A 20194-nucleotide genomic window follows, 5' to 3' on the forward strand; every position below is an offset into this window, starting at 1 on the left:
TGGGAGGTAAATGCGGGGTGCGTTGTTCTTGCCACCGATGGTATTCCATCCATCGTTTGTAAGGCACTAAAGCTAGTTTTCGTCCTTCCATGGGGTTGTCAGGGGTGAATTCTGAGATCTTGGGACTTCCGAAGACCTTTTTATCTTGCTCCCACCAGTCCTCCCAACATGGTTCCCAAGACTCCTTTCAGTATGGGGCCTAACAAGAGAGGTAAAATACCTCCACGTTGGACCAACATCTTCTTTTTTTGACGAATGGGAATTTTCTTTTGAACCATTTTCCGAAGAACGTGACGATGTTTGCCTAAGCATTGTTTCTGGTGTTTGGACAAAGGGATCGTGCCTTTCAAAACGTTCAAACAACATTCGCACACGGTATCGATGACCTCTTTGGAGGCTGTTTGAATGAGTTTTTTTCGTAGGGGTGGAGAAGCTTTGGACAGGACAGATAACAGGTCCCCATGTTTGGCTAAACGTGGTGGTAGTCCTTTTCTTTTCTTTCCTTGGGGTTTTCTGGAGGGTGACATCTTTGAGTCTTTAGGAGCACCTAAAAACACTGATACCCTACTCGGTCACAGGCCTTTTTTATACTGGAACGCGTCGCCACTGATTGTCTTTACGTTTTATCAGTTTGAGGACAGGCATGACACGTCGTGCAGGGGTACGTAACGGACTAAATCGAGCCAGTTCTTGCTTGGACAAATCCAGTAAACTTTGTAACATGCCCGATCTTTCTTGAACTTTGATTTTGGGAGAAGGTACTTTGTGAGCAGCAGCCACTGCCGCTAAATTGGAAGGTCCTGCCACTGGGGAAGTTCTTTTGGGGGTCATCAACGGAGAAGTTCTTGGTGTAATCAACGTCTCCAAGTACTCTTCAGTTCCTGGTGACATCAACGGAGAAGTGGACAAACGTGAGGCTGCCGGAGACGTTGTGGCAGGTCGTGGCTTGCGAGTGTAAGGTTGCGTCCTGGCCGAAGTGCCTCTCTTGCGACTAGTTTTCTTCTGTGGACTTTTCTTTTTCTGGGGACTTTTTCTCTGTTTCTTTTTCTTGGGGCTTCTTTTCTTTTTCCGGGGTGATGGTGGTGGTGTCTGGTAAGAGGAGGGTCCCGCCACTGGAGAAGTTCTTCTTGGGGACTTGGTCTTTTTCTTTTTCTTCTTGGGGCTTCGTTGGACTTTTGTCTTGGGGATAACTTTGGGGGCATTAGGATCCCATCTTAAGAGTGAGCGAATGATGACCCCTCCTAGAGTACCGCTCCCTCCAGGTTTCAAAATGATTTGTTTTTTGGTTTGAGTGTCGATGCGGGGATCGGCCAGTTGGACCAAAGCGACTTTGTTTCGATCGAAAAAGCGTTGGGTTTGATGAGGAATCTGAATGATTCCTTGGAGTAATTGACGTGCCGTCACCGTGAACCATCGTAAGACTTCTTTGAGACTAGCTTCTAAGACACGGGCTCGTGTTTGTGGATCTTTTTCTCGACTGATGCCATACAAGGCACGAATCAATTTGACGGGAAGATGCGACTGAAGGGACGTCATGTTCACACTGTGTGAGACAGACGAAAAAGGGTCTGAGGTTTTTATAGATTTTTTTCATGGGAGGAGTGAAATGAAGTCGAGGACGGAGACGTGTACAGGACAGGCCCTCCGTCTTGGCACCAGTGGTGAAACAAGTGGGTACGAAATCGCAAATCCTCGGGGGTCGTAGGTTTCAAATCGACGAGTAAATAGGCGTGTGGCGTTTGAGTGGCATCGTCGTACGCCTGAGTCAGCCAAGGCGTTCCTAACTGTTTGGCTAAGACTTGCACTTGCGATTTATCTCGAGGGCTTTTAAACAAGACTACGTAATGCGCATTGAGACTGATGGTGCGATGGGCTTTACTTTGTTGAAACAAATTTTGGGTGATGTAAACGACACTGGCATTACGGTGATGCCCTTTGCGCGTGAACCACAATTTAATTTCTTCTTCGTCTTCTCCTAACATGTCGTCGAAAATGACCAAATGGGTTAGACGGGAGTCAGAGACGATGCCATCGTCTTCTTTAGGAATGCCTTCCACAAACACGATGGAATCGCCTTGACTTTCACGCAAGAGGCTGTACGCCGATTGCCACTCTTTGTAACACCACACGATCCGTTGAGGGGGCCGATCGATCAAATGATGTTTATGTTCGATCAAACGTTTGACGAATTCGGTTTTGCCTGAACCGCTAGGTCCAGCAATGAGCATGTTAAAGGGATGGCGAAGATACAAAGCCTCCCAACTGGCACGATCTAAGTGTTCGTCGATGACTTTGACAGTAGAGGAAGAGGGAGCAGAGACAGCAGAGGTAGCCATGGTGTGAGAAATGTCACTTGTGACACGAAAACAAACAAGACAAGAGTTTATATACTTTTTCAGAACACGTTTATTGAATGTTTTTTTCAAACATGAATACGAAAGACAAAAATACATAAAAGCCAAAGGCTTAAGTACAAGGATAAAAGGCACATGATAACAATGAACGTGGAATAAACACAAGTGTCTGTACAACAATCACATCTTTTGGGTAATGTTCTAACCAGTTCAACAGGGGGTAAGGTCACACAAGTGTCCTCCCGAAAGGGTCTTTCAGGTCTGTCCACGACAGTCCTGTCCTGGGTGACGGGTTCTTCTGGCACCGTCACTAACACGGGTTGAAAAGTAACTTTTTTCCTTGAACAACTCTCGTGCATACTGGGCCACTTCTTGGGTCCAAGCCTCAAAATCCCATTCTTTCCAGGCACGGACATCTGTCCAATGGGGATGTAAGTCACAAGCTACACACACATCGTCATACACGTCTTGGGTCGCTAAAAGTTGACGAATCTTTTTTTCCCGTAGAGGTCGAGAAGTATCCAGATGAAAACGCAAGGCTTTGAGCAAGAGGAGTTTTTCGTGACCATTTAAGGCCATGGAGGTGGTAAGTACTGATCGTAAAGAGTCCACAAAGAATCGACTGGTAAACGAAATCCCAGAAAACAAGTCACTAAGACACACACCACTTGTCGTCCAAAATTGAATGGATACAGTTCTTGTAATAATTGATGGTAATGATCCACGGTTTGAATATGGTCATTGAGTTCCTTCCACGGAATCTGTTGGATGACATGTGACATAAACCGTGGCATGGCAGCCTCTTTTTATATTCTCTTTTTTTCGAATGCAATAGACGTACTTTCTAGCCAGTGATGTTCGTTCTCCAGTAGGGAATCTAAATCTTGCATACTGTAACCGAAACGTCAGAGTTCGTTTAGGTGTTTCCTCTTCCTCTAAGTAGATTCCACGTAACAAATGTTGGTAATCCTTTAACTTGTCTTCCTCAATGCGTTGTACTAGGTGAATCTCGAAGTAACCATAATTATGAACATGTCGATCATTAGCGACCTCAAAGTGTTGAACAATGTCTGACCATTGAAAGAATTTCTGACGAATCAGTTCTCTTATACCATTCAGGTACCAGTGGTTAAAGATCTGGTGACGTATCGGATGCAATTGTTCTTTACGTTTCACTTGTATTTTCACCAGCTCTCGGTAAATCCTTTCTCTCAACTCCTCAGGCAAAGCACGAATGTTCTCTAGCAAAGTATCCATGAATAGGTCATACTAAATCCTCTTTGGTCTGACACAAGAAATGTACTCTTTGCACAAACATGGTTTCACTTCAGTGTCAAATTTAAATCGTTGAGTCACTAATCTACACATGACAATTCGTTCAGAAGTTTCCTCTTTCACCAAGTTGACATTGTGTTCAAAAAGTTTGTAATTCGTTAACTCTTCCTCTGGAATTCGATGCAATACGTTTACAATGTAGTAACTACAATCGTCCATACCAAACCATTCCTTTTTATAACCAGAAGGTCGTTGATCAATGTCTGTCCAATGGAACACTTTCAATTGAATCAGTCCTTGTATAGCCTTCAGGTACCAGTGGTTCAAACACCGGTGACGTATCGGATGCAATTGTTCTTTACGTTTCACTTGTATTTTGACCAGCTCTCGGTAAATGCGTTCTCTCAACTCCACAGGCAAAGCACAAATGTTCTCTTGTAAAGTATCCATGAACAGATGATTATGGTAAGAAGTTACTTCAATGTCTCGGTCCCACTAAAGGTAAGTAATGACAATTCGGTGACCATCGAGCATGTTCTACGTAGGCCGAATCTTGCGGTTCCCAGTGGTGAAGTGACACACCGCAACTGAAGCACTTGACTTTATCTCCTTCGCCCAAGTAGAAAAATCCAGCTCTGGCTAATTCTTCGGGGGTCGGTCCTCCCAGATACTTTGGCCATTTTCCTTTGAACGATTGAAGACGATTTTCAAAGTCGCAGTATTCCGACAAACGCACAGGGAACGAATATTCGTCTTTCACAGGTTCGTTTCGATGAGGGTTGGGTGACAGGAACAGGAGTTTGCTCAGGGCTGGATGACATCCGTAAGGGGGTAGACGTGAAGGTGGACATTCCCCTTTAAAACGAAACCCAGTAAAATGTCCAAGAGGACGAGCAGCATCACTTTCGCATCCCACAGGTCTGACACGCACAGCATCACTTTCCATGACAGGGGTAGGAGCACTAAAGTTCCCATGATGCTTTACGGCATCGCTCAGGTCACAACGTACAGCATCGGTCCCATCGCAAGGCTCACAATCGCACTCGTCTGCAAACTCCGTTACGCAATTACAATGGTAACCACATGGACAATCGCAGTTTCCTTCCGGACATTTTCCGTCGCAATGCATGGGTCTTATCCATCCAGTATTAGTCACACTAGAGGAAGATACAACTTTTTTACAATCCCCAAACTGAAACGATGTCTTTTTCACAGTATTCATCTTGTTCGCTCGGTCTTGGTAGTCACAATGAACTATCGATCTTGACCATAGCCCCTTTTTTATACTAGTCTCAATGCAGTCTCCAACTTGTACATCTTTCCTTTTTTAAGTTTTTTATGTCCTGTTCTGGAAGGTACCGTCTCTAAGGTACCGTCAACATTGTACCGTAGTGTAATGGGTGGAAAGGCCATAGAAAGGTAAGGGCAGTGCGGAGACCATCGAGTATGCTCCAGAATAGCTGAATCTTTATAGATACATAGATCCATTCGTAACTTCAGTCCGCAAGCGAAACACTGTACCTCGTATCCCAATCCTGACTTAGGTCCCAAGTAGACAAATCCTGTTCTAGCTAAAACATGCGAAGAAGGTAATCCTTCCCTATCCGTAGGCCATTTCTGAAACGTGTCCAATCGACGGGCACAATCACAATAGTCAGGTAAGAAGACTGGAAAATGGTAGGGTTTGAACTTGGAGTTCTCATCGGGTTTCTCACTCGATTCTTGCTGTGGCGAAGTCATCTTTCTGGTGGGGTAACTATCCTCTTACAACCAATGTTTTATACCAACGTGTCCATACGGTAAGGTGAAATGATTGGGAAGTCGAACTCGCTTCTGGTACACGATTTGATAGACTTTTTCCAAGGGCCGACTGACGATGTGGTGAGTGGGTAAACGTACAATCTTGTTCGGTTGGTGAGTGGTCACTTTAAAGTTTCCATCCTCTCCCGATTGCAAGGCTTCTTTCAATACCCCAAAGTTGACCACTCGACTGGTACGATAATTCAGAGTCAGTCCTTTCACTTTGCACGTCGTGTGCACTTCTCCTTGTTTGTCCCGGTATTCGTAGCCGTAATTTTTGGGACCGCCACTGACGAAACTTAGAATCTTATCGTCGGGATGCTCGTCTGTCCAGGCTCCTAAACGGTCTCCTTCGATGTTAGGGTGATGTTGAATCGGGTGATGGATGTAAATGCAACTGTCCGTGTCAAAGTACAGGACGCGTTCTTCTAACAGTTCTAAAGCTTCGTACAATTTTAAGCGAGCATGGGCTGTCACGTAAGCCGCAATGATGACATTTCCAAAAGGGTCGTCTTGCACAAAGTCCAGATCTTCTTCGTAATTGACCAAGATCAAATTCTCTCGAACGACGTCCACGTGTTTCATGTATTTGGTTTTGTCGTGAATCATCTGGAAGTAGCGGGAAGGTTCTGTCAAATATTCCGTCTTGGGTAAACACGGTCGTTGTGCCATTTTACCCCACAAGCAATTTAACATCACTTTGGCAAACGATCGCCTGCCTTCGTTTTTCTCGATGTGGTCTAAAGAGATGCCTTCTTGTTCATAGTATTTCTCTTTGAATTGTATTTGGTCTTCGGGAGTGTGACACCAGGAAGGATAGCCGCTGGCTTCTTGTTTCAGTTTCAAAAAGGCATCCACGTAGTCAGCGAAAATGCCTTTCTGACTGGGATCACCCTTGTGGTATTGTTGTGTCTTGGGAAAGTGGCAAATTTCGTACACTTCTAACAGTTGGTATCCCATGTCCAGAGCTTTGAACAATTCTACGCTGACCCAGGTTCCCGTCAAGGCACGTTCTTCCTGGGTGTGCTGACAAGGCTGGTCTTGGTTGCACGTTTCGGCACAAGTACGGCACAAGGGAAACATCAGTTTGCCTTGACAATGGTGAGGTAAGACGGGATGGTATAGGTTCGTGGGAGGCAAAACTTTGCACTTGATCAAGCCTTCGTATTGTCGAATGTTTTTCAGGTCGATGTGTTCCGTCAGCAATTGCGGGTGCCCTACGGGAAAGCGACAATATTTGCACACGTAGGGATACAGCGAACACACGTCCAAGTATTTGATTTCTTCTCCTTTCTCTTCGTCGGCTTGGTACAGCAAACAGGTGGCATTGGTCCTTCCTCCGTACAAACTATCCCTCGGGTTCAGCGGGTCCACGAACTGGTAACTTTCCACGAGGCGTTTAAACTCGGGATCGGTTTTCATACGGTGATCGTACTCGTGTTCCCACATTTCCACCACTTGGTATCCTTCCTGTTCTAACTTTAGGCGTCGCTGACAAGTGTCCTGGTACAAGTCTTCCATGGTTCGTTGCAAAAACTGATTTTTAGTGCCACGGTCAGGGTAACAGACGGGACATCCGTGAAATAAGCAACCGTTAAACTCGTACACGATCTTGGGGTTTTCTAAGTCCCAGCCATCGACCGAATACGTTCCGATGGTCTTTTCGCCTCCTCCGTTGCGGGCATGCTGAATCCACTTGTCTTCTTTGTCGCACAAGTAATGTAACCAGCGTAGGGCTTTGACCGAGTATTGACGTTTGACAAAGTGGGTCGTTTGAGGACTGATGACAGCCACGGTCTTTTCAGGCATGAATCGTTGTCGATACACTAAGGAACACGCTTTGGCAATGGTGCAAGCTTCTTTCAAAGGATCGACCCCTCCGTGTTCCATGAACAGTTCTCGAAATTTTCCACAGCAACGCCGTAAAATGTCCACGTCGGAACGACAATACTTTAGCATTTCTTCCTGAAAGTCGAAAGGGTCCGAGGTGTGAGCCTGGTACCAAGCGTAGAAAGCTTCTCGTTGTTCGGTACGCATGTTGTCGGGGTCGTAATAGTGAGCCTCAGGCAAATGGGGTAGAACGGCGTGTTGATTGGCTTCCGTATTGAAAAAGTGTGGAAAGTACCCTTTAGCCATTTCTGTCATTCCAAACGTTTTAGGCATTCGACTCAAAGGCATGGCCAAGTAACTCATCGAATCTTTAAACTGCACTTGTCCCACTTGCATGAAAATGATTTTGGCTCCGTTCAAAGTCACTTTAGGACGCTCGGTGCCTTGTTCCGTATAGTACCTCAAAAGAAACTGTCCATCGTATCCGGAGAAATTGTGAGCCATCACCGTGGCATGACGATGACAATCTCCGTAACGTTCGATGTCCTCTTGGCTCCACGTCTTGTCGACGGGGTCTAAGACCCATTGGGCAAAATCGGCTAACGTGTTCGGTCCCCGAAAGATTTTTTCACGCCCTCCGGGTATCTTGCTGCAGTGAGGGCAATGACTGAAGATAGGTTCTTGAATGCACTTCTCGCACGCTCGATGAGCCACGCAGAAATTAGGAATGTGAATGCCAGTTTCTTGCATGCATTCGAAATCGAAAAAGATGAAATTGCCTTTCTTCTTGTGACCGTCCTCTTTCTCTGGTGGGGGTTGGTATTTTTGCACGTAACATTGGTGTTCCAAGTCCACGATGTGGTGACAAATGTGACATTTTTTCTTTCCTCGACATACGTGTGCCTTGGTATTATTGGTACGTATGACTTGTTCACACGTAGAGCACAATCTCAGCAGTTGACAAGCGCATTTCTTCTGTGAACCTTGCGTTTTCAGATGTTGTTGGTAACAGGTAGGGCTGACAAACGTGCGCAGACAAGTGGAACAAGGCACTGGTTCTTCGCTCAGACAGGGTGAAGAGGCCAAACATCCTGTGCATTTCGATCCACAATGCTTGTGTTGCTCTCGATTGTTATAACCATGGTCACATTTCTCACAGTAATAACTGTATTTCAAGAATCCGGTGATACTGGTAATGGTATCGAAATGTTCATCGTGATAATAGACATGAATGTATTTTCCGTCCTTAAAGTCTTGCCCTCGAAACAATAGAGGTCCGCGCACTTCTTGAGGGTGCACTTTCAAGGTATATCGTGGAGCTAGGACATCTTGCAATTTTTGCATCTCAGGAATGCCACAGGGTGTGTCTTTGGACAGGCCAGCTTGTTGCAACAGGAGTTCTGCTTCGTTTCCTTGTTTGGCTGGATGGGAACGTTGAATAGTGTCCCAGGTTCTTTTCCATTCTACCGTGTCGTTCTTGTTGGCATAGGTTCGTCCCACCACGATGGCACGGGCTAAACACATCTGGTCATGAGGGTTGCTAATTCGGACGAGACTCTTTTTGGTGTTGCGAAGGTCGTCCACCAATAACATCTTTTTGCGTCCTGTCCCTTGAGGAGGAGAGACGTGGGTCATGTCCAGTGTGGCTTTACCATCGGTGATGTCAAACTGATCATTAGATTGTTGTACGTGTTGAATCTTGTCCATGACTTTGGAAGCAGTTAATTCTGCAGGGGTGCTAAACTCGATCCAAACAGGGGATTTCAAACCGTCGTGTTGTATGGAAAGTCTCAAGCGATCGTCTTCTTTGGGTTGACATTGTCGCTTGAGTGCAGTGAGCAAAGAATCCCACACCTCAGTGATGAACACTTCTGCTTTCTCTAACGGTACTTCGGACTTGAAATCTTTAAACTTCACCGTGTATTTGTAAGCCGTGGTTCTAAATTTTCTAGAGGAGCGCTTTTCCGTCTCTCGAATGGAATAGTACTTTTCAGGGTTGACAAAGGGTGGTGAACTTGGTTTAGAGGGTTTGGATTCTGGTTCACTCATGTCCTCTTCAAAATCACTGGCATGAATTTGTGCCAAGATTTCAGCCCTGGTACGAGGCGATAGATCACGTTTCTGCCTCTTACTTTCTTCTTCTTCTTTCTTCTCGAATGAATGGGATCGTTTCATCTTGAAAGCAAAAAGTCAAATGACTCAAGTTCAAACACCATAAACTACTTTATAGTCCTGGCAGACCAGCGTATATAAAAGGGTGTGTGTCTTGTCCTTTCACTATTCATTTCACTCTCAAGCCGAGCACAACGATGGAAGAGACTGACCAGATGGAACGTTTCGTCAGAGCTTTGCGAGGGGTCATTAGAAAATTCTCTTCAGACCAGCCTACGGACTACTCTCCTTCCTTTAGAGATAAAAGTCAAGATACTTGCTATATCTGTCAGAAGAAAGGGCATTGGTCTTCAGAGTGTCCAGACCGTCAAAAAAGAAAAAAAACAGGGACTAAAAGAGACAAAAGTGAAGATACCTGTTATTATTGTCAAGAAAAAGGACATTGGTCTCCAGATTGCCCCAAAAAGAAACAAGAGGAGTCAGAAGAAAAGAGGAATTCTTCAGAAGAAGAGAGGGATTCTTCAGAGGAAGAGAGGGATTCTTCTGAGGAAGAAAGAAGACAGGTGAAGAAAAAGAAACAGGAGAAAAAAAGAAGAAGGGAAGAAAGCGAGGAGGAAGAAGAGGAAAAGAGTGTGACGGTGAAGAAATTCAAAAAACAGAGAGACTAAACAAGGAGAAAAGAAGAAATTAATGAACTTATTATTAAAGTGTTGTGTTATAAATTGTGAATTGGATTGTAAAAAAATGGAGAAAAGAATAAATGAATGATATAAGGTAAGTGTCTTTGAGTTGTGATTTTAAAATAAGAAGCTACACTCACACACTCATACACAGACATGTATTAAAAGGGTAACATGGGTGAGTTTTTTTGAGTTATTGGCAAATTGAAATTGTATTTCTTTTCGAGAAATGTGGGTGGCCCTGAAAAGGGCCTTTTTTCTTCATGGTGTAGGGGTGAGTTTAAGCAATCAATTTTAACTGCCTTAAGCCTTTGCCACGGCCAAGGCCTACTTCTGGACTGCGTAATGTTGATGATGATGATAATGATTGGGTTGAAATCACTAAGGGTGGTACGGTAGGCTTAGTCACAGGGTTGACATGTTTGGCTCGGGAAGGTCGTATTCTCTTCGGTCGTGATAAAGAAGTCTGATACATTTGTTTCAGACTTCTTAACTCCGCTAAAATGTCCAACAGTACCGTGACCGTTTGATTTTCACCCTCTTGTTTCTTTGCTGCTACTTCTTCTTGCTGTTGTTGCTGTTGTTTTTTTCTTACCTCTTCTTCTTGTTGCTGTTGCTGTAGGAGAAAAGTCTGTTCCGCTTCCTTTTGTCGTTGTATAAATTTCTCCAATTCTTCTTTCTGTCTCTGTCTAAAATTCTCCACTTGCGGTAATGAAGAAAGTAACGAAGGTTCCGGAACAAATTCTTGCGAGGAGAGAAAATCCACAAAATCCCAATTCACCTCTTCTGAAAGTAAGTCCGGGTTCCCTTGGGCAGTCTCCCCTGCTGGTGCACCCCACTGAATCGTTTTCTGAGTTTCCGTCATGTTGAATCACTGTCGCATAGACTGAATGCACACAAGCGCTAGCGAATCTATATTGACTAGGTGACGTCACAGACTGCTCTCTTCGGATTGGATGCGAGCTGACTGAATTCTGTAACGCGTGTTCGGATTGGTGAATGAACTCAATCCGTTTCAATCCTTCCTCCGCCTATAAATAAGCGCCGTTCACTGCATTGATTCACCTGTTCTCGTCGCTTCAAGATGTGGACCACAGTTGAGTCATCCACCCTTGTGTCTTCCATGATGTTCCGGACGGACATGCTCATGTATGTCCGAGCCAAGTGGACCGTTGTCCACAGGACAAACACCAGCCTGTGGATACGTAGGATCTACGTCGAAAGACAAGGATGCCTGAAAAGAGTGCTGATGTACGGACCAACAGTAAGACGCAGCCTAAGGACAAGAAGAAGACCAATGCGGTGCCATTTATGTTAATGAATACATTAACATAAAACCCAAAGGCCCTTTTCAGGGCCAGCCATATATCTCGAAAAGAGATAGTTTAAATTTGGTATATATGGTGGCCTGAAAAGGGCAAATTTTTTTAAAAATTTTTTTAAAAAAAAAAATCCCATGTTAAATTCCCCTTGTCCGTAGAGTGACCCACGATTTATTCCCATGTTAAATTCCCTTGTCCGTAAAGTGACCCACGATTTATTCCCATGTTAAATCCCCTTGTCCGTAAAGTGCCCCACGATTTTTCGCCATGTTAATTTTCCATTGTCCGTAAAGTGCCCCAAGGGTGTTTTTAATGCTAATTCCCATTGTCCGTAAAGTGCCCCCCTTCACTACTCAGAAGTATTCTAAACGATCTTTTCTCTAAGAGATCAAGGGCACGGTCGTGTACTGAAAGTAATACATCGGCTGGATCAAACAAACCCCTGTCTAATTGTATTATGGAGAATTATGAACTATTCACGTTGAACGGATATATAACATTCAAGAGCGATTCTGCCAATCATATCCCTATTCAACTTTAAAGGGACGTTGGTGCTTCTCAAAGTATTTTATTATCAGGTACTTTGCCTTTTTCTGAGAAGTCTCCTTCTAATGAGAGTGTTCTTATTCAGGGAGTACAGTGCGGTGTTATTAATGTTCATCTCCATTGTGTAAATTTGTCATCAGATTTAGTCTCAGGACCCATGATAGTCGGAACAGTATAGTGTTTACCCATTGAGGGTATTCATTTATTACTGGGGAATGACCGAGCTGGAGATAAAATTGAGGTCAATCCACTTGCAGCTGACAATTCTGGATTAGATTCGAAAGTCTGTCCTTTTTAAAAAGATATCATTGATAAATACACAGCTTGTGCAGTTACTAGAGCTATGACAAAGAAAGGTTTTAAGAATGATGATGACCAGAAATGTATTCCTTTAGCTGAGACATAAATTGGTCAGTCTTTTGATGAGGTCACCTTTTCTCGTCGTGTGGATCAATCAAAGGGTATTGATGACAGTGAAATTTCGGCATTCGTGGTTTCAGATGGACTTAATCAATATAAATGGATGACAATTTGGGATGAAAGGTTCACCTTGTACATTTCAACTTTTAATTAGCACGATTAAGTTTGGTCTAGATATTGCTGATAATTAAAACGACACCTGGAAAGATCACTCAGAGACAATTTTGGAAATTCTCTGGTAGACTCACTGATGCAAATTTGACAATTTAGTTATCTAAACGTTTTTCGTGCTGTTATTACTTTTGTAGAATATATTGCGGGACATGGACAAGTTAAGCATATAAATGCTAAGGCCAAGGCTATCTCTGAATTTACCCTGCCTAAAAGTATAATGCATTTAACACAATGTTTGGGTAAGGATGGATACAATCGGAAATTTCGTGCGAATTTTTTCCTAATTGCTGAACCCCTGACGAATGTATTGAGTAAAAAAAACCTAGTTTCATTGGTTGAAAAATGTTTTGGTACGTTAAAGGCCTTACTTAAGAGTACATCGGTTCTTTTAGCTCCAAATTTGAGTCAATTATTTATAATGTATGTTGACGCTGGTATTGATTCAATACAACAATAATCTTGTAGATCATCCAGTGTGCTGTTTTTCTAAGAAATAAAACAATCACTAGAGAGATTATTCCATAATCGAGAAGGAACGTTTGGCTTTAATATTGGCTTTGCAACACTTTAAAGTCTACATTTGTTCAGCTCCTCCGATTATTCCTCATGGAGAAGATGGGGAAAGAAAATCAGAAATGACTAATGTTGAGTTTCATGATGCAGAAAGACAATATAGACATCACGCACGTCAATGGAAAAGACAGTTTAATAACACTTTCTCGTGATAGAGATATTCCATTGTTTCATGCATACTTTGCATTATTTATGAGATTTCATCTTACGCTAAGTTGAGTCACCTGTACATTTGACTAATATTTAAAAGGAAGCTTTATTGCATAAACCTTTCTTTTTCTTTATAAGAGGAGGTGTTATGTATTTTTAATTTGCATTGTTTGTTAGTTGATTTCATTTCATTATATGCCATAGACAATTGTATTTTGGACTTGTACAAAATCAAGTTCATTTTCTACCTGACCTGAGGCATTGATTTTCGGTCTACAACTAATACATTGGCATTTTTTTCCTTATGAGTATAGGTTAACTGTTAGGATTAATATTTTTGCCTGAGACAAGAATAGTGTGTTTACTATCCTCTTTATAATAATTTTAGTAATAGACTTTCAAATTATAACTATGATTTTATCTTGTTATAATCTTAATTTTCTAGAAATTATTTATTCGCGCTATAGGATTTTGACATAAAATCATTGTTTTGTCCAGCTTTTAAATTCGGGCTGGAATTTATTAATTCAAATTATATTATTATATATTCACTGGAATTACAAAAAGCGTATCATCTAAAATTATATTCTTGGATAGAGACAGCCACATTGAATTATACTGCAATTCAAGTGTCATGATTCCGTTGTAAAAAAATTACACTGAATAATTCACAAAAGTTCCAGAATAATATTATTGTCCAAATAATGAGAAATTTGTATTTCCACTCAAAAGTTCGTACAAATATTTTCCGAATAGTATCCAAGTACAATATAAAACACGTCAGCAAATTTAGAAAAGGAACACAAGAAATGAGGATGCCACCAAACTCGGACTTAATCTGATTGCTCAGTTCTCTCCTTACATACACTGTCTATTCTGATTATATTTCACAATATCCGTCACGTGACGGGAATCTACTACTCCTTTTGCATCGAAAATTCATATTCATGTTACCTAGCCCAACAAATGTGAAGTTATTGAATTCTCCCTGAATAGTCAAAAACCTTTCAGACAGTGAGAAATTAATCCAAGGACACTATTAAAGTTTATTGATAGCAATAGTCAACACGTACTTAATCAGTTATTTCTAGATCCTATGTAATGTGATGCTCTTAACAGACCCTATAAAATTTAGGCAAAATATAAAACAAATATTCTGTACAATTTACAACCATGAATAAAAATACAAAAATTAGATAAAATGATGTAACTGGAGTTACAAAAAAATATGGATGTACGTAGCATATACAACATCTGGTTTTACTCAGATGTTACAGCACGCTTTGTTGGTATTACTCCTCTCTGTTACTTAGTTTCTGACTATACAGCCATACTAAGATAGTGAAACAGAGTTCATAATTAAATTTAGTTAGATCCATTACGTCAAAATATTCGAGTGTTGCTTGAATGCTATCAATAAAACCGAGGCATTAAATTAAACATTGCTCTGCTGACTATGTTTTGCGTTACTTACCTTGAAGACTGAAAATTGCAATCTCCCCTTGCCAAGATGAATTTGCCGAAAGAGCTCCAGACACAAGTATTAACGTATCACTTTGATTAAACTGTGAGAATCTTGTGTGTATCCATTCGAACCTGCTCATGTCAGCCTGATATTTTAATGAGCAAGGGTAGCTGTTATTGTTCCATATCTGGCAGAACAATAGAAAACGCAAGGAATACAGGTTGTCAGTTTATTGTGCATTTATATATTTCCCGATTACCTTCCACGTATAATCTCGAGGACGTTTTCACTTCACTCCTGCCACGCCAAAGAAGGAGAACACTAAAACAGTTGGAGACATGTAGTCTGGCGTAATTTGGCAGCAAAGAATTAAAGCAAGAATAACATTTGTATTTTTAAAAGCATCAGACATAGAGAAACATTAAAAAAAGAAAACTCCTTAACAACAGTCATGAAGAACAACTGCCTTAAACCAGTCTAGATGAATGGACAAATAATAATAATGAAGCAATCTCTTTAGGATGTTTTTCCGATTTTTGTGAGAAAATCCATGGTCTTCGATGTTTTCTAATATACATTGTTAAAGTTCTGCTGCTGTTGAAGTTTCCTAATATATATAGTCCAGATAATTTGAGTATAAATTGCACACATAAAATATACGGTATTTTTAGAAACAGAATACCTCAACACATGCATGAGTCACTGCAATCTTAAAACTGTTTAGCATTATATCAAAATGAACAAACAAAATGATTGGCAAGAATGAAAAATAAAAGCTGCATCCATAGAAACCATATAAAGTAATGTGGTGATGAAATAGTATTTCTGTTTCGTCTGAACACTTTTAAAACATCCCGGCTTTGTCTGGGAACATCCGTTACAGAAATATACAAAATATGAGATGAAGTAAATAGTCATACGCAAACATCACAAAATGAGAATACAAAAATGTTTATATATTTATTTATTATACCAACATATTGTCATTGAAGATCGGACCAATTCGACGTTAGTACTAAGAATATCAGACTCGTGTGTGTGTGTACGCGCGCGCGCGTGTGTGTGTGTGTGTTAATGCCATTCTATATTTTGAGAACTGATAGAAAATATGTAACTCCATGGAAATGTTGATCGTTTATAAACACAAGTTGCAATATTACAATTTATATACAGATATAGAAATTAATGAGTATAACAAGGTCAATCTATTTGTACTGAACTAACAATAATATATATGCTTTATTTAGTTGATCTTGAAACGTTCTAATACGGCATACGTTGTTAAACATTCTTAAAATTAAATTTTAGTCTGATAGAAAAGTTACCTTTAAAAATCCATCCTGAGAACTTGTAGCAAACATTTTGCCATTGTGTGCGAAACTGACATGGTAGACTTCGTCGGTGTGACTTCGCATAACTTCACTTTCTACAGCAGGTGTGTGGTAGTACAGTCGTTTATATTCCTGCACCCACGATACTTTTCCAGGAGACATTGGTATGGACCGGTCTACTTTCCAGCGGCGGTAAAACAAGTCCTTCCACAATATCTCATCCAACGCAACTCTGTGATAGGTCTTGCATACTTGCGCCACTTCTAGGAGGGATGAGGCAGGGAGATAAGAAAATATTTTGATGATAATGTCATCGGAGACAATGTGCCAGATGGACAGATTTTGATTATTAGTTTCTTGATCCATTGTCGCTGAAAATATTAACAGTTGCAATAGTAAGAGAAGTGCGTAATAAAACAGAACTATCCCTTTACTTCTCTCTTTCTCTCTCTCTCTCTCTCTCTCATTTTTAGCTCAAATAGAAAACAACAAGAAGTCGTCAGTAAAGTATATATTATGTGACTCTCACAATTAAATACAAAAACTCTAACCTTAGAGAAATATGAATCATTTCATTTGCACGTGAAAGATTATATTATTTCGTGGCAATTAGAGTGCTGTGTGTTTTCCGGAGACATACAACTGTAGCTGACTCGGCCTGATGTGGGCATAAATCTGATCCGAACCCTTCTGATTGCGTTTTCTGCATGTAATCCACTGACTTATCGCGGCCTCAGAGTAAAGAATCAAGACTTTCCTCACGATAACGCGTTCACATAGTTGGAATGAGAAACAAAATGACACGAAAGCATGAGTTGATAAATATTATAAAAGGAAACTCCGCTTTTTTATACGCCTGTTTTAAACCACATACTTACGTTTTCAAAGAACGTGATGTTGCCTATAGTAAACTGCATACTGACAGAGGAGGAAATTTTGTATGTCCGTTGCATAATTTATATCTGCACCTTCTGAAGCTAAGTCACAATCGTTTGAGGAATTGTTAATTTTTGCTCGATATTTTTAATTTTTCATACATACTGATTACATTGATAAAGAAGTCAGTTAGGATTTAAACGGGTTTAAACGAATAACGTAGAGCACAACACTTATTGCTTGACCTTCGCCCCAAACAATGCAATGATCACCTGAGATACAGCTAACTTGTGGAATGGGTTAATCAAAATGATGAACCAATAAAAAGTAATGCAAACTTTTAATGCTTTTCTTAACAGCTCATCCAAGTCGTTTTCATGGCTTACTTGCCGTTACTACCGACCATAATATTGCGTTTATCGTCCAAGGTTCCCCTCTCTATTTTTCTTACCCTTTCCCATGTTGGTCGGTTTGTCATTCAGTTTATCATCATAAGTCCACAAGCACCTTTGCAATCCACGACAGAAAATCCGCTACGTCCTTTGTTCATATTTTCGACAGTGGCATGAGACAATTTGAGAGAGAGAGAGAGAGAGAGAGAGAGAGGGGGGGGGTGTCTGGATCTATTCGCTGCAAAATTGACATGCGGGTTGACACCCACCCCCAACATAGAGGGTTGGGGGATGGTGAGTAAACTTAAGACCAGCAATGTACGTACACCTATGTATATATATCATTTTGTTTTGGCACAAAGCACGATATAAATAGTTATGACTGTTATTTTTCATTTTTCTTTTTGAACAAAAGCCCGATAGGCAGAGCCGATTATTCTTATCGATCCGAAGGGAACGGGAATTCGTGTGTTAGTAGTGCTAGAGAAACAAAACCACTGATCGAAGTTATTTTATCGGTTTATATATCATTATTATTCAGACAAGGATGTTCACTAGTCTCCAAAACACCAAAAAAAATTAGCAATGCAAACTGTACTTACGTAGGACATCCTTCTGCATGAAATAGCAGTTATTAATTGGAATGGTCTATATGGGATATTGCACTGATTCACCTGCAGGAAACTCTTGAAATAAAGAGAGAATGAAGAAATTCTCCACTTTTCAGTTGGTTGGTATATAAGCCATTTCTTACTAAACTTATATACAAAACATGCCTCTAGTGAGACTTTCGTAATTAAAATCACACTTTAAATCACATATGAATCAATAATATATCGCAGTCTTACTCCAGAAAGGAAGCAGACTTCAAGTATAGCAGGTTAAAATGAATCGTTTTATAAATAGTATAGTATGCACGATCAGACGTCACTGGGACCTTGAATCGACGAGGTCAAAAATAGACATCAAAAAAGAGGCCATCGTAAATTTTAATATTTAAGGATGATCCACTATACAATTTATTACTGGCCAAGAAACAAAAAACAAGCTAATTCGTCAATAAATTACACATTTAATTTACAAGGACTTGTATTCCTTTAGAATAACTGGTTTACGAACAGGTTTAAGGATTTCACCCAGCTCAAATTCTTCGTTCTCCTTCACACTGTGGACTTCCGCGTATCGTTGTCCCTTATGGCATGAGAGAGAGAGAGAGAGAGAGAGAGAGAGAGAGAGCAAAGGGAATGAACATGAAGGATTGATACATTGTAAAATGATTAATTCCTTTGTGAGAACGGCAATTATTAATATTTTGCCCGGTAGTAATCGGTAGCAAAATAAGTAAATAACTATAAAACAATATAATAATGATCCCCATTTTCTAACTAATTAAACATTTTACACAATGTCATTGAAGTTACATTGCTTACATCATGTGTGTGTGTGTGTGTGTGTGTGTGTGTGTGTGTGTTATTATAGGGTATACATTTCAATCGTTTCTATGTTATGAGCCTACAAAAAGACTCCACCGCATGACCCAAGGTCACAGTCAAATATTGCTCTCACTCGGGTAATTGATCACAGTTCCCATTTGTCACTTAGTATGAGTTGTTGTATGTTGTGGTAGGGTTTAACGCCATTTTTCAGCACACGATAGGCTATACATGGTGGCCAGTATTAATGGTGGAGGAAGAACCCAGGGGAAAAAACCAAAAGAACCACCGACCCACAAGAAGCTACTGACAATCTTTCTCACATACCCACATTGGCTGAATCCGTGACTCAAACGGAGAGCGCTTTAGACCACTCGGCCACTCGGGGCCCCCACTTAGTATGAATGAAACAATCACTCTAGCGACTTCATCAGGGATGATATGAATAGTCCATGCTCGTTGGTACAATGTACATCTGCATAGTTTTAAGTGATCCAAGTTTCCTGTGACTAGATTTAATGCTGTAAGATGAGGTCAAGGGTTATATTATACCATCCTACCATATCATAATATCCCCGGGCTTCTTTTAATAATGTAGAAGCCAAGAAGATACTATCAAATGCCATACATTCAAGCGTTCTTGATCAGCAGCTTTTAACAATGTGCCATACGTAGAGACAAAACAAACTGCAGCCATGGTGTAATCATCGGTAATGTTCTGCTTGTTTGTTGCAGTTGTTAGTCATAAGTAGGTTCTCGAAAATACCCAGAACACACATGCACACTCACGCGACCTTGTTAGCAGCTTGTGTTCAAGCTAGAAACTGCTGCGGTTTCATGTTTAAGTGTAGACCTACGTGTTCTACAGCTTCCATGTTTGTACTGTTTGTACACATATTATACTATTTTATGATCCAAATGCAATGACTCAATTTGACAAATATACTTACCAAAAGAAGTCATTAAGGATATTCACTAACGTTTCCGGAGGCACAGCCATCTTACAAGACAAATGTCATTGACAGTTTAACGGTAACCATGATTGTGAACCGACTAACATGTAACTATGTTCATATCGATTTGTACCTAATGAACCAGGAAGCTCGCGATACTTTTGATAAGTATGATCAACCAGTTGGGCCGTGATTATTGTCCGAAATCGGTCAACCATGAAACCAAATAATAGCTAAAAATGTTGTAAGACCTAACTGAAAAATGACGATTTTTTTTCCAGTAAAAATGTAGACTAAAAGGTTTTAATACTAACGCTGAATTACAAACACTTGTATACATATATATATATATATATATATATATATATATATATATATATATATATATATATATATATATAAAATATACACATGGATATGGTGCGCCACTCAATGTATTTGCCAATGGGGGGTCTTGTACTGTCGACATAAGGCAAACAAGAAGTCAATCATAATACACAAAAATTAA

General features: G+C 40.7%; 1 protein-coding gene across 2 annotated transcripts in view; it reads right to left on the reverse strand.

Annotated features, from left to right (window-relative positions):
* Window positions 1-19798, reverse strand: part of LOC149771345 (F-box/WD repeat-containing protein 5-like) — a 48232-nt gene extending 28434 nt beyond the window's left edge. The window contains exons 1-4 of one of the 2 annotated variants that reach the window (XM_089948595.1): window positions 19684-19798; window positions 17903-17986; window positions 16027-16403; window positions 14711-14888 (exon numbers count right to left, since the gene is read on the reverse strand). In XM_089948595.1, coding sequence (XP_089804721.1) covers window positions 14711-14888; window positions 16027-16403; window positions 17903-17921 — 574 coding nt within the window. In that variant the 5' untranslated portion in view covers window positions 17922-17986; window positions 19684-19798. The remainder of the gene's footprint in view (window positions 1-14710; window positions 14889-16026; window positions 16404-17902; window positions 17987-19683) is intronic. The other variant, XM_089948596.1, reaches the window with a different exon arrangement.
* Window positions 19799-20194: the final 396 nt, after the last annotated feature.

The sequence above is a fragment of the Sinohyriopsis cumingii genome, unplaced genomic scaffold, assembly GCF_028554795.1.
Source record: "Sinohyriopsis cumingii isolate HCF-2022 unplaced genomic scaffold, ASM2855479v2 utg001940l, whole genome shotgun sequence".
Lineage (NCBI taxonomy): Eukaryota > Metazoa > Mollusca > Bivalvia > Unionida > Unionidae > Sinohyriopsis > Sinohyriopsis cumingii.